This window comes from Pseudozyma hubeiensis (assembly GCF_000403515.1).
Source record: "Pseudozyma hubeiensis SY62 DNA, scaffold: PHS27, whole genome shotgun sequence".
NCBI classification, from domain to species: domain Eukaryota; kingdom Fungi; phylum Basidiomycota; class Ustilaginomycetes; order Ustilaginales; family Ustilaginaceae; genus Pseudozyma; species Pseudozyma hubeiensis.
The window spans coordinates 75,919-88,400 of NW_012133809.1; the positions used below are offsets into that span (position 1 = coordinate 75,919).

Sequence of the window (12,482 nt, forward strand, 5' to 3'; positions counted from 1 at the left end):
ACAACTGAGCATTTCGATTCCTCCCTCACCTCGCACCATTCACCTCGATCGCCTGCTCATTCAACCCCTTCAACCTCCTCCTCAACCTCTCCAACTCACTCGTCCCCTTCTTCGCCCTTCCCTTCTCCTTTCCCCAGACACACCTCCCCGTCGGCGCAATCATCTCGCTCACCGCCGACGCCACCTCCCACGCACCGCAGCCCATCTTCCCATCCTTCCCTCTACCCGCCTTGTTCTTCCTCCACAGCAACCGGCGGATGTAGCGGATGGCATCGTGCTTCGCGAGCGTCTGCATGGTGGTCCATTCCCAGTGATGCAGTTGGTGCATCACGACTGCTCGTTGGGCGCAGTGTGCACCGGCGTCGAACGTGTAGGTGGGACGATCGTTTTGCGGGTCCGTGGATGGCTCGACCCACGTTTCGTCCTCGTCGCTTCGATCGCTGGCCGTATCGCTATCGCTGTCGTCAGAAGATCCGCTCTCAGCGTCCGAGGCGGGCGACTTGAGTCCACCGCGCTTTTTGAGCGGCGCAAGCGTATCCTGGTTATACCTCTCCCCCGTGAACGTCACCCTAACCTGCGCCTTCTGCGACTTCCTATGACACACCCCACAACCATTCTTCGCCATCGTCCCATACCTATCCACCTCATCGCTGAACAACGCCTCCGTCTCCATCTTCGGATACTGCGTCAAGTACCACTTGAACTGCCTGCGCATCACCACGCTGCCGACGCTCTCCTCGGTAGACCGCACGCGCGATTTCAGCGCAGCCCGGTTGCGTTCCAGCCGCTCGCGATCGGCTAGACTCAGCGAGGACCAGGTGACGAGCACGCGCGCGGCGGCCCACTCGATCCAGTCGAGACACAGCTCGTCGAGTCCCTTGCGTCCGCCGACTGCTCCACCGAGACCGTGCGCAGCGAGCACGGAGGTCGAAGAGGAGATGCCGCTGGCAGCTGCGGCTTGCGAAGAGATGGGGACGAGACGAACGCGACCATCCGAATCGCGTGCGTAGCGTCCTTTCCCAGTCGGTCGACTTGCAGGTGCAGATGGTGCTTGCGCCAATCTGCTGTGCATCGATTCTTCCTCGGCTTCCGGTTGAAACCCTTCGTCGTACTCGACTTCGTCGTCTGCCACGATGAAGTCTCTGCTGTCCGCACTGCTGCTGCTGCTGCTGCCATTATCGCTATCGCTATCACTGTCGCCGCCGTCGCTGTCCGAGTCGCTCGTATCGCTTCCACTGGACACCGTCATCGCCCGTTTCCGCCTGCTCCTCGCTGCTGCCCCTTCACCATCCTCATCTGAACCCGATGTGACGCTTTCGCCGCGTTCCTGGCGCGCCTTCTTGCGCGCTTCTGCAAATTTGGCGAGCTGATTTCGATACACCTCCTTGTGCCTTGGCCCCGTGGACCGAGCAAAGGCATCCTCGTTGAGCTCCGAGCGGAGGTTGTCGATGTCGTCCTTCTTTCGCTTTCCCTTACCACGGTCCTCTGCATCGCTGTCAATATTGATAACAGTCTGCTTGTGCTTTTCGCCACTCCTATCCGCCTTGTCTTTGGCCTTCTGCTTTCCTTTGTCGCTAGTCGTTGCGTTGTTCTCGTGTATACTGTCATTGCGGCCCCTCGACGATTGCTTCGCAGGTCGTGGAGTAGACGACCTCGAGCGAGCAGCAGAGCCTTGTGCGATCCTGTCACCGTAGGTCGGTGACAGCTTGACCCTGGGCCGTTGCGCGGTCTTAGATTGCATAGGTGTGCCGTTCCTCAACCTGTCCTCCTGGTCCGAGGCGCCCTCGAAGAAGAGCGGATCGGCATCCTGGACCTGATCCAACGCGGTGGCATCGTTGCTACCGAGGAACATGTCCTCGAGATCGTCGCTGGTCGGAGGCTGCAGCGCCACGCGGGGTGTGTTGTGCGACTGTGATGCTGCTCGTGAGACGCTCGGTGCTCTGCTGTGGTTTCTGCTGCCACTTGCTTCGGCAGGCCTGCATGAAGCGGAGGGAGATGCTGTCTGCGACTTTTTCTTCTTTGACGATGAGCCCGAGACCGAAGCGCTGCCTTTGCCTGATTTGGTGGTTGGCCTGACAGCGACTACATGCTGCTCCCGCTCAGCGTCGCTCATGTCCTCGACATCAAAGTAAAACGGATCGGCATCCTGCTGGTGATCCACATGCCAGACCAACGAATCCGCATACTCCTTGTGCTTTCCCTTCTCCCCCCACGCCTTCTTGTTCTTGGGTTTGATGAACCTCAACGCATCCTCTTTTGACCGTGGCTCCGGCATGGAAGGGATCTCCACCCAACACTCCATCTGCGGCTCACCGTCCCACACCTGCGGCAACGCTTCTCCCTGCGTGAGATCAACGAGATCATCCTGAGGTTCCGCCTTGACTTTGCGTTGGGCCTTCTTCTTTGGTTTGCTGACGGGGGCGCTTGTTGAGGCGACGGAGGCGGAACGGGTTCGGCTACGCGTCGAGCGGGAGGAGGAGGTGGGTTTGGAAGTGGAGGAAGAAGAGGATGGTTTGGAGGCGGTCTTCTGCTTCTTCCATGGCGGCATGGAGGCGAAATCGAGCTGGCGCAATGACCGATTGCGCAGCTTGCAGCAAGGCTGTTGCCAGAGGTGGTCGATGCTGATGGTGCCGGTGGTGCGGGATAGTGTTGTCCTGACAGCGGCAACGTCAATGAGACCTCTCAGCCGACCAAACTTGGCTTCCGTCTTCCGGAGTCTTTGCGACTTGATCTAACAAATTGGCGGGGTTTCCAACGCACATTGATTGCCTTGACAGCTCCACATGCTTCCTCCCTGATCACCACCAAGCATCCCACCATTCGCACCGCAACCATCTGATGGCATCATCTTATCCATTAGCGTCATCATCGACACCGCCACCATTGCACGGCGGTGGTGGTGGTTTTAGCACGTCCACATCCCAATACTTGGGTCAAACCCGATCTCGAACCCTCCTCTTCCTCTCCTACCGCGATTCCTCCGGTCCTTCCTCTCGTCGGCAACGTTCCACCAACTCGAATGTCTACTTCGACGCACCATACACCGACAGCGACGACCCTCTAGGCTCCTCCTCCGTCAACTCCGACACCGAGGGTCTGCTTTCCCGTCGCAGTCGAGAAGGTCACATCGCACTCGACGTCTCCCCGTCCTCCTCTTCCACGCTTCCACCGAAATGGCTCGACATTTCCGAATCAGTCGACTCCATCCTCACCACCATCAGACCTCGCATGGACACGCTCTCCCGTCTTCACGAAAAACACCTTCGACCGGGGTTCACCGACAAATCCTCCGAAGAGAAGCAGATCGAATCGCTCGTCCTCGACATCACCAAAGACTTTCGACGATGTTCACGTCTCGTCGCTGGCCTAGCGTCGTACACGCAGCACCTCATACGTGAAGCTAAGCGTTCCACTTCAACTTCACCTTCCGACGTGACGGTGCGACAGATAGCGTTGGCGCAAAACGTCCAAACTGCCCTCGCTACCAAAGTGCAGGATCTCAGCGGCGCGTTTCGAAAACAACAGACTCTCTACCTCAAACGTATGAAAGGCATGGAAGTACGGGACCGAGATATCCGCTCCTCCCGCGGCATCTCCGCCCCGTCCACATCCGTGTTCAAAGACAGCGAACTCGCCGTTCGAGAAGACATCGAGCTGTCCAAACAATCCCTCCTCAACCCCACTACCACCTCCAATACACTTTTGCTCGAAGAAGAATCCTCCTCTAACCAAGATACCGACATCCTCCAACGTTCCAAAGAGATCGACGAAATCGCAAAATCAATCCAGGAACTCGCAACCCTCTTCACAGACCTCCAATCCCTCGTCATCGACCAGGGCACTCTGCTGGATAGGATCGACTACAACGTCGAACTCATGGGTTCCGAGTTGCAAGGTGCAGTGAAGGAGTTGGAAACCGCTACGAGGTATCAGAGGAGAAGCGGTAGGAGACAGTGCATCCTGTTTTTGTGTTTGTTGATCGTACTTTTGATAGCGGTCATCATTGTAAAACCTTTTTGGAGGAACGCCAGAGGGTAGTTGCATCAGCAAAGGTCACCATTGTACTCGTTGCAAATGTCAATCATGCAAACCACACACACACACCTTCCCACAACAGTTCCAAGAGTCACGTTGAAATTTGAGTTTCTTCCACATTCGAAGCCTGCGCACACCCCCCGTGTCGCTACACATCCTTAGCCAGACCCTCTCTATCAGCCTTCACGACATCGGCAGCCTCGTTCGCCTCCTCATCCGCATGCTTGTCCGCCACCGCCTGCTGACTCGGCTCCGTCTTGGGCGCTGCCACCGTCGAACTCCCCACCGCGGCACCGACGACTTCCGCCGTACCTTCCAACATAACCTGCTCGATCTGCTGTTGGTCCAACCCCGCAGGATCAGCTGCCTTACCCGCCGCAACTGGATCCTCCACCTTGACCGCTTCCTTCTCCTTCCCTCCCAACCCAACTTTTTCTTTCACATAGTCGAGATCGTGCTGCAACCCGTCTTTGAGGTGCTGGATCGCTTCCACGGCGGAAGACTGCATCGCCCGGACGGGTACCTGGTCGAACGCGTGTCTTCCGGGTTCCGCCGCAACTCCCGCTTCCTGCGTCGCATTCAACCCACCACCCACCTTTTGATTCTTCCCCTCCGCCCACTCCACCGTCTGCACGCTCGGCGGGAAGTTCTTGAACTCAACCAACTCCTTCGGGAACTCGGCACAGTTGAAATCCCATCCTTTCCTCCACCTCGCCTTCTCGCACGCCGCGAGCGTCCAGTCCGATCCATACGTCAGCGGCGTATACCGCGCGAACCCGGCCAGAACCACCACCGTCACCACCACTCCGGCGATCAGTCGGAATCGAGGTCGAAGCGTCGACGTGCTGAAATCGAAGATCACCGCAAGCAGCAGGATGGAAAAGTAGAGCGCTGGCAGGTAGTGGTGCAGGAAGAGCTGACGGTTCATCAGGAAAAAGGGAAGGTAGTGCAGCGACCAACCGAGCGCGAGGAAGCCGCACGTCTGGTCGTAGAAGCGCACACGGCTGTCCTTGAGGTCGTTGTACCCGCGTTGAGCACGCAAGAGCAAAAGTCCTCTTGCGCCGAAGTAGGCTAGGACAGAGAAGAACGCACCCCACCAGACGATCGGATTGCCAATCAGGTAGATCTGTCGGTGGTCCTTGGTCCAAAAGTTGATCCCACGTTTGAGCATGGGCCAGGTCTGCGGTCGCGAATCGTACGCATGCCTGTCCGTCAATCCCGCATTGGTCTCCCACATGACGGCCTGCAGTTCCCAGAATCGTTCCAGGAAGGTGGGACGACGGTAATTGACCATATCGTTGTGCGCTTCAGGATCAAGCAGCGGGTGCGAGTTGGTCTCGACGTACCAGAGCGAGTTGGGCATGGTCGGGTTCTTGTTGCACGTCACCTCCTGCTGCCCGAAACCCCAATCGGGAAGCGTGACTTTGTGGGAGAAGAGGTAGCAGCCCGTCAGAGTGTGTCGCAATCGGAAGTGGGTCCTCAACGAGCGAACGCGTGTCGAGGAAGGCGGGTCGGACTTGTCGCCGGCAACGATCTCGACGTGGAAGTTGTCGTTGGCGTCGCCGCCGAAACCTGGGAAACCGTAGGCGGTGACCTCGTTCTGGTAGTCGCTCTCGGTGACGGGTGGACGGTTGGTGTCGTGACTGTGGAGACGCTTGTCGGTGTTCTTGTGGATGAGGCGAATTTCCATACCGTGGGTGAGATATCGAATGGGCGGCTGATGGAAGCGCGTCACCTCATCTTCGGGTCGAAGCGGATGACCTTTATCGTCGAGCTTGGCGGCAGGGTCTTCTGGGCCGGGAGCCTTGACGATGAGCCAATCGTTGTTGTCGTCCAAGTGTGGATAGAGGGTGATCTGCTGCTGCTGACTTCCAGCCGGGTAAGTAGCAACGTGGGAGTGAAGATAACCACCCTGCGTATTGAGATGCTTGATGGAGACCGTGGAGCCAAGAGCGACGTCTGCGTACGTGTCTTGCATGTAGTGACCGTGCAGGGTGTGCTGGAAGGCGCTGCTCATAAAAGGATCGCCCTCGCCGCTGCGCCAGAGCAAGCCGAGATGGATGGCAAACGTCACGAGGTAGACCAAGATGGGCAGAGTGATGAGGCAGAGAGCACGAGCGCAAAAGTGGCGCGCAACGACGCGCACGGGTTGTCGGACGTCGCCGAGATGCTCCCAAAGCTGTGCAATGACGGAGATGCCGATGGTAGCAATGGTGAAGAGACCGACCCATTTGGAGCTTGCGACAGCGCCGAGGCTGAGACCGGTGAGCGAGAGGAGCGCCCACCAGCGGGCGGAGAAAGGAGCACGCTTCTCCTCGTTGCAAAATGCAACCCAAAAGTAGACGGTGAGGGCGGTGAAGAAGACGAGGATGGAGTCGAGAAGGATGAGTCGACTCTGTGTGGTGAGAGCATTGTCGAAGAGGACAAAGATGGCACCGAGTGTGGCCGTCGACGCTCGAAGCGACAAGCCGCGGAGGGTGAGGTAGGCGAGCGGAACGGTAGCGACGCCGAGAAGGGCATTGAGAGAGCGCATCATGACGTAAGGTACAGGGGTGTCCTTGCCGTGCAGATACTCGCGGCCGATGTCCTTGAAGTCGAAATCGCCGTTGAAGCCGCCGAGCCAGGCAGCAAGGGTGATGAGCAGTTTTGCGAGCGGAGGGTGGACGTCCATGAAGAAGCGACCGTGGATGTACTTGGAAGCAAATCCGCCAAAGTGGACCTCGTCAAAGACAACGCTGGAAGGCTGACCCAGCTTGCGCATGCGGACGATGAGCGCGACGACCAGGAGTGCGGCGATGATACGGTACTCTTTGCTGGAGACGACATTGGTAGCAGCTGCGGACGCACCTGGCTGGGCGCCGATGCCGAGACCAAGGCCGGTGCTGTGTGTGGTGGCGGATGAGGACGAGTAGAGCTTTGCGGACTTGCCTCGGACGGCATCACTGCTGGAGTCGATGTGTGCGCCAGCGTTGTAAAGAGAAGGCTTTTCGTCGATATCGTGGTGTTGCCTGGAGCGCATGCTGGCCGCTGTCTGGCCGAGCGACGCCATGCTGAGATGGGGTGGCAGCTCGGAGCTAGCAGGAGCGAAGCTGAGATGGCGGCGCTGCGTCGGTGGTCCCGTCTAGGCTGGGCTTTGAACGTACCAGCGTTCTTGCGTGATCCTCAAAGGAAAGGAAGGAAACCAGTGACGATTGGAAGAAGGTGCTGGTTGGTATGTCGGCTGTCCCGAGAGCCGTCAGTGGTTGGCGCGTGCGGTGTCGAGTCCGAGAAGAAAAGCAACACAGCAACACTCGTCCGTGACTTGGGTTTTGGTTCTTCTTGGCTGCAGCCACACCGACAGCGCAACAGCAGCACCGCCTTGCCTTCTTTGCCAGTCGACCGCGTTGCAGTTCGGCTTCACTGCCTGCCAGCTATCGCCTGGATTTTTACACATTGTTACGCCGTCAATGTTGTTGAATCCAGAGAAACCTTGCTTTATTTTGCAGCTGCATTGTCACGGATCAACCGAGAGTGTATGCGACTGTCAGAAATGACGGCAATTGCACTTCACCAACGACACAAGCACACTGTCGGCCGTCGTGTCCATGTCAGCAACTTGTAGCTGTGTAGCTGCACAAGGCATGTGTTCGGTTGATCCGATGAGTGACCGGATCAAGCCGAATGTCAACGACGGTGATCGCTCCGATGATGGAGCGCCATTTCCGTCACCACTTGGCTCGGCTAACTTACCAACATGATGTTATGATTTTCGGTGCTGTTTGAAATTCAGCGTCGCTGTCACTGCCCTGCATTGCACTGTACAATGCAACTGCATCTCGCTTTCTCATTCGTTCATCGGCGTGGCGGGGCGCAAGAGAGAGGATCGGCGCTGAGCATGTGAAATGCAGCCAATGCACGCATCTCTCACTCGCTCTTCCGCAGTTTGTCTCACTCAATCATTCATTATTGGGATCCGCGTGGTCACTCTTTCCACTACCAAACACCGTCAGCCCACCTGTTCATCGACCACCTTCTTCACTCCACTCCATAAAGAGCCCGCTTCTTCCCCTCCCTCAGAGCAAGCACGGGCCCCTATCCTACAGCTTCGATACAAGCAACACCCCCACGGACCGAGGTGCAGCGGAACACCACCACGCGATTTCTCGTATCCTTCCACGTTTGTCAAGCACCACATACTTCTCTTGCTACCGAGTCTTTGTCTCGAGGTCACTCCATCACCCTTTGCACTTGAACATCGCCAACATGTCGCGCCCCCTGCGCGCCGAGGCTTCCTCCTCCTCCTCCGCTTCCTCCGGCGCTAATGCTGCTGCATCCTCGTCCTCCGCCTCCAAGTCCCCGCGCAGCCAAGGTCTGCTCATCGACGGCAACCTCATCAACCATGACACGGCTGCCGTCACCGCCATCTCCGACTTTCTCCGCACCTCGGCCAATGAACCTATCAGCAGACCCTCCTCCGCAGCGAGCATGCGCATTCGTGTCGACAAGCCCACCAGCGAATCCATAAGCGGTCGCGCCCTATACACCCACGTCCCCACTGGTTTCGAGGAGGATCCCCTTTTACACCCTTCCTACGATTCCGAAGACTTTGGCTCATCCTCAAACGGCAATCGTAAGTCCAATGCCAACGGCAGGTCTGCACCAAGCGCTCGACGACGCTCGACCCACGACAGCATCGCAGCCACGTTTGCACGCAGAGGCGGAGCACCGCCCTACAAGAGGCCTACACTCTACTCGCGTGGACGTCTGCTCGTCTCGCAAGCCACCGCAAACGTCTTGTCCAGCTTCTTCCTCTTGCTCGTCATCGTATGGGCCCTCTCTGTCCGCTTGCTCGCCGCCATCCCCAAGTTCTTTGCTCCCACCATCAAAGAGCAAAAGGAATGGGACGACCCCAAACGCTGGAACAAGGAGAAACTCGTCAAGGACGTTCGCTACTACGCCGCCAGCTGCGGCTTCGAGATCATCAACGAGACCGTCGAAACCCAGGATGGCTACTATCTTCGCATGAACCGCATCATCGACCCGCAGACCACGCACAAGAAGCACTCGGACGGCCGTGGTGGCTTCCCCGTCCTCATCATGCACGGCCTCTTTCAGTCCAGCGGATCCTTTGTCACTTCCGAAGAGCGTTCCCTTGCCTTTTGGCTCGCCCGTCAGGGAGGATATCAGGTCTTCCTCGGCAACAATCGCGGAGTGTTCGACATGGGTCACCGCACCTACTCACGCAGCGATCCGCGCTTTTGGGACTACAACATCCGCGAGCTGGCCATCTACGACCTTCCAGCCATGATCGATTACATCCGCAAGGACACCGGTTACGACCGCATCGCCTACATCGGCCACTCACAGGGTAACGGAACCATGTTCATCTCGCTCTCCAAAGGCATGGTACCCGAGCTGGGCAAGAAGCTGACCTCGTTTGCAGCGCTCGCACCCGCCGTGTATGCGGGACCCCTCACCTCTTGCTTCCCCTTCACCACGCTCGGCCAACTCGAATGGTCCAGATGGAAGCGTTTCTTCGGTGTCCTCGACTTTATTCCGCTCATGAAGATCTCGTACGACTACACACCCGCCTATCCGTACGCTTTGCTCGGCTATCAGATGTTCGCCTTCCTCTTCGCTTGGACCGATGCGAATTGGCTCCTCCGACGCAAAGCAAAGATGTTCCGATTCACGCCTCAACCCGTGTCCTCTGCGAGCATCTACTGGTGGGCGGGCAAAGACGGTTTCGCCACGAGAGGCTGCGTATTGGATCCTAGCTTGGATCAGTGGTGGGACGAAAACTTTCCGCCACTGTCCATCTTTAGCGGTGGAATGGACTTCCTGGTCCTGACCGATCCGTTGATCGAGAGGATCGAACAGAAGGAGAAGAACGTCCAGCTGCTGAGGTTCAAGAGGCAGGACGAGGCCGAGCATTGCGACCACTTTTGGGCCGCCGATGCCGTCGAGTGGTGCTTCCAGGATATCCTGGAGGACATTGAGAAGACAAGAGAGAGGTACCCTGAAGAGTTGGCGTCAGCAAAGAAGGGGGAGGCAGTAGAGGGCAAGTCGGAGGCAGGCAATGGTAAAGCTCTCGTCGATGTATAGTCTGTAGACGAGTGGGGAGGATGTGACAGTATGGATATTGATAATACACGAAGCATATACCCGTTTGCGTTCAATCATCGCACGTCTCGACTCTGCATTGGAGTGTGTGCTGATCCATTCGAAAAGGACCCATGCGTGATACACACACACACACACACACACACACACATGTTTTCATCAAGAAAGTTCATGTAAAGCAAGACGGAGTTTTTGAGATTCCACGTGCCAACTGTTCTCTTTCGGAGTTGAACAAGTGGATGGTGGTCGACTTTTTCGGACCAAGGTCAATCAGAATCGCTATCGCTGTCCGAATCATCGTCGTCATCGTCGTCTTCCTCCTCGGTGGCGCTCTCTCCATCGCTCTCGTCGTCCTCGTCGTTCCTACTAGCCTTGACCTTCTGACCCTTCATCAGCGCCATCTGACCAGCGAGGCTGTCCTCCTCGGGTTCGCTGATCTCGTCCTCCTCGTCTGCCTCGAGCACGCTTGCGTCGTCGACTTTCAACTTGACCATCCTACTAGCATCCGAACCCAAGAACGAATCGCTCTTCAGAATCGCCTGGAAGGTATACAGTCCAGCCTGAGGAGGTGCCTGAAACTGCACCGAGTACGTCCTCACCTTGTCCACCCCGATATCCGACACTTTGGTGGGTTGGACGATGACACGATCCAACTTCTGATCTCCAATCATGACCCACCAGGAGGGTTTCCTCTCATCCCAGAAGTACGGCGCACGTGCGACCCCGATCGACTGCTTGCCATCCTCCTTCTCGCCATCGGCGGATTTCTTGTCGAGTTCGTCTTCGTCAGGTCGTACGCTCGTCTCATCATCCATCCTCTTGGCATCCAGTCTCCTACCATCCCGTAGCAAACTTCCATCTTTGCGCGGTGGCAGCAGGCGAAGCTTGACTACAAACTGAACGATCGCTCCAGTGGTCACCAACCTCTCGCCGGAAACCTTGAAGAATGCATCGACCAACTCCACCCTGGGCCAAGTGGAGGTCACGTTGACCATCTGCTCATACTCCTTGGCCCCAACACCCGCACCCGTGATGACAGCCTTCCGCTCGGCATCCGGAATCTTCCAGAATCCCTGAATACCCAACTTGGCCAAACTATTGGACGCCTGCAACTTAGCCACCAACTCGGTCGTCATGCTCGGCAGCTGCAGCAACTCGGCCGTGTTCAAATCCTGCAACGGAACAGCCTGCACCATACACTGCGTAAACTGCATCAACAGCAACGTCGTCTCCAACCAGTTGTGCGCCAAACTGATCGACATCAACCCGTTGATAAGCTGAACGGCTTTGGCAGCGTACCGCAGCTTGTCCTGCTCGATCTTCTTGTTGCCGCTGTCGATGCGCAGGGTGTGAGCGTGCATCATGAGCAACGCCTTCCTGATAGATGCGTTTTTGAACGAGTCGATGAGCTGCCATTCCGGACCGAACTCTGCGAGCTTTTTGCGGATCTCGGTTTCGAGTTTTGCGAGGGCAGGTTCGTCGGCGTGTTTGGCACCGAGCTTGTCGAGCTTGGGATCGGAGAATTCGTCCGAGATGGCGAGGAGAGCAAAGATGCGCGAAGGGTTGGTGTCATCACGCAGATGCTGGAAGTAGGTCTGTGCGGTGGAGTTGACGATGCCGTCCTTGGTTTTGGATCGAGAGCCGTACCACCACCTGGCGACGAGGAAGGGCAGACCTACACCAAGGACGACGGCGTACATTCCGAGCACATAGATGTTGTTCTGGCTTTCGATGACCCATCGGGGCAGAGCGATGCCCATGGACATCTCCTGCTTTCCATCCGGGTGACCGTACAGCTCAAAGTTCTTGCGGATCGTCTCATCGGTCAGAGCCTTGTACGCCTTCGTCAATTCGATAAATTGACCCTCGACCTCTTCCTTTGTCTGATTTTCACCAAGGACCAGCTTGTCCGGGTGGAACTTGACCGAGAGACGCTTGTAGTGCTTCTTGATCTCCTTCTCCGTAGCGGAAGCTGCAATGCCGAGGATCTGGAAAGGATCGTACACGGCATGGGAAGAGTTGGTGGCAGTGTTGAGGATGGTCTGGAAGAGGTAGGCGACGATACCCCAGCCAGCGAGAACAAAGACGGCCTTGGAGCTGACCTGTGGGTTGAGCAGCGAGCGCTTCTTGGCGGAGCGGATGAGGGAGATCTTCTGCCCACGTGCATCCCACGAGCCCTTTTTGGAGGAAGCGGCGCCGGAAGGTGCGAGGAGCGTGTATGTGAGTGGCACGAGGACGAGGAGCAGGAAGGTGAGGACAAAGGTGAGGAACTGTCCACCTTCCTCGTCGTACTTGTATTCTGCCATGGTGGCGAGTCAGATGATCCCGCCTGTTGTCTGGCTGGG

General features: G+C 57.2%; 5 protein-coding genes across 5 annotated transcripts; 2 read left to right on the plus strand and 3 right to left on the minus strand.

Annotated features, from left to right (window-relative positions):
• Window positions 1-25: 25 nt before the first annotated feature.
• PHSY_002617 (possible transcription factor IIIc-like protein) lies at window positions 26-2,548 on the minus strand (the record flags this gene model as incomplete). Its single annotated transcript, XM_012333239.1, has 1 exon — window positions 26-2,548. The coding sequence occupies one exon, from the start codon at window positions 2,546-2,548 to the stop codon at window positions 26-28; it is 2,523 nt and encodes an 840-aa protein (XP_012188629.1).
• Window positions 2,549-2,838: 290 nt separating this feature from the next.
• PHSY_002618 (hypothetical protein) lies at window positions 2,839-4,038 on the plus strand (the record flags this gene model as incomplete). Its single annotated transcript, XM_012333240.1, has 1 exon — window positions 2,839-4,038. The coding sequence occupies one exon, from the start codon at window positions 2,839-2,841 to the stop codon at window positions 4,036-4,038; it is 1,200 nt and encodes a 399-aa protein (XP_012188630.1).
• A 145-nt stretch (window positions 4,039-4,183) lies between these two features.
• PHSY_002619 (glycosyltransferase) lies at window positions 4,184-7,084 on the minus strand (the record flags this gene model as incomplete). The annotated part of the gene is made up of 1 exon (XM_012333241.1): window positions 4,184-7,084. One exon carries the CDS (start codon window positions 7,082-7,084, stop codon window positions 4,184-4,186), a length of 2,901 nt encoding a protein of 966 aa, XP_012188631.1.
• Window positions 7,085-8,277: 1,193 nt separating this feature from the next.
• Window positions 8,278-10,119, plus strand: PHSY_002620 (hypothetical protein; the record flags this gene model as incomplete). Its single annotated transcript, XM_012333242.1, has 1 exon — window positions 8,278-10,119. One exon carries the CDS (start codon window positions 8,278-8,280, stop codon window positions 10,117-10,119), a length of 1,842 nt encoding a protein of 613 aa, XP_012188632.1.
• A 284-nt stretch (window positions 10,120-10,403) lies between these two features.
• Window positions 10,404-12,443, minus strand: PHSY_002621 (hypothetical protein; the record flags this gene model as incomplete). Its single annotated transcript, XM_012333243.1, has 1 exon — window positions 10,404-12,443. One exon carries the CDS (start codon window positions 12,441-12,443, stop codon window positions 10,404-10,406), a length of 2,040 nt encoding a protein of 679 aa, XP_012188633.1.
• Between the last annotated feature and the right edge of the window lie 39 nt (window positions 12,444-12,482).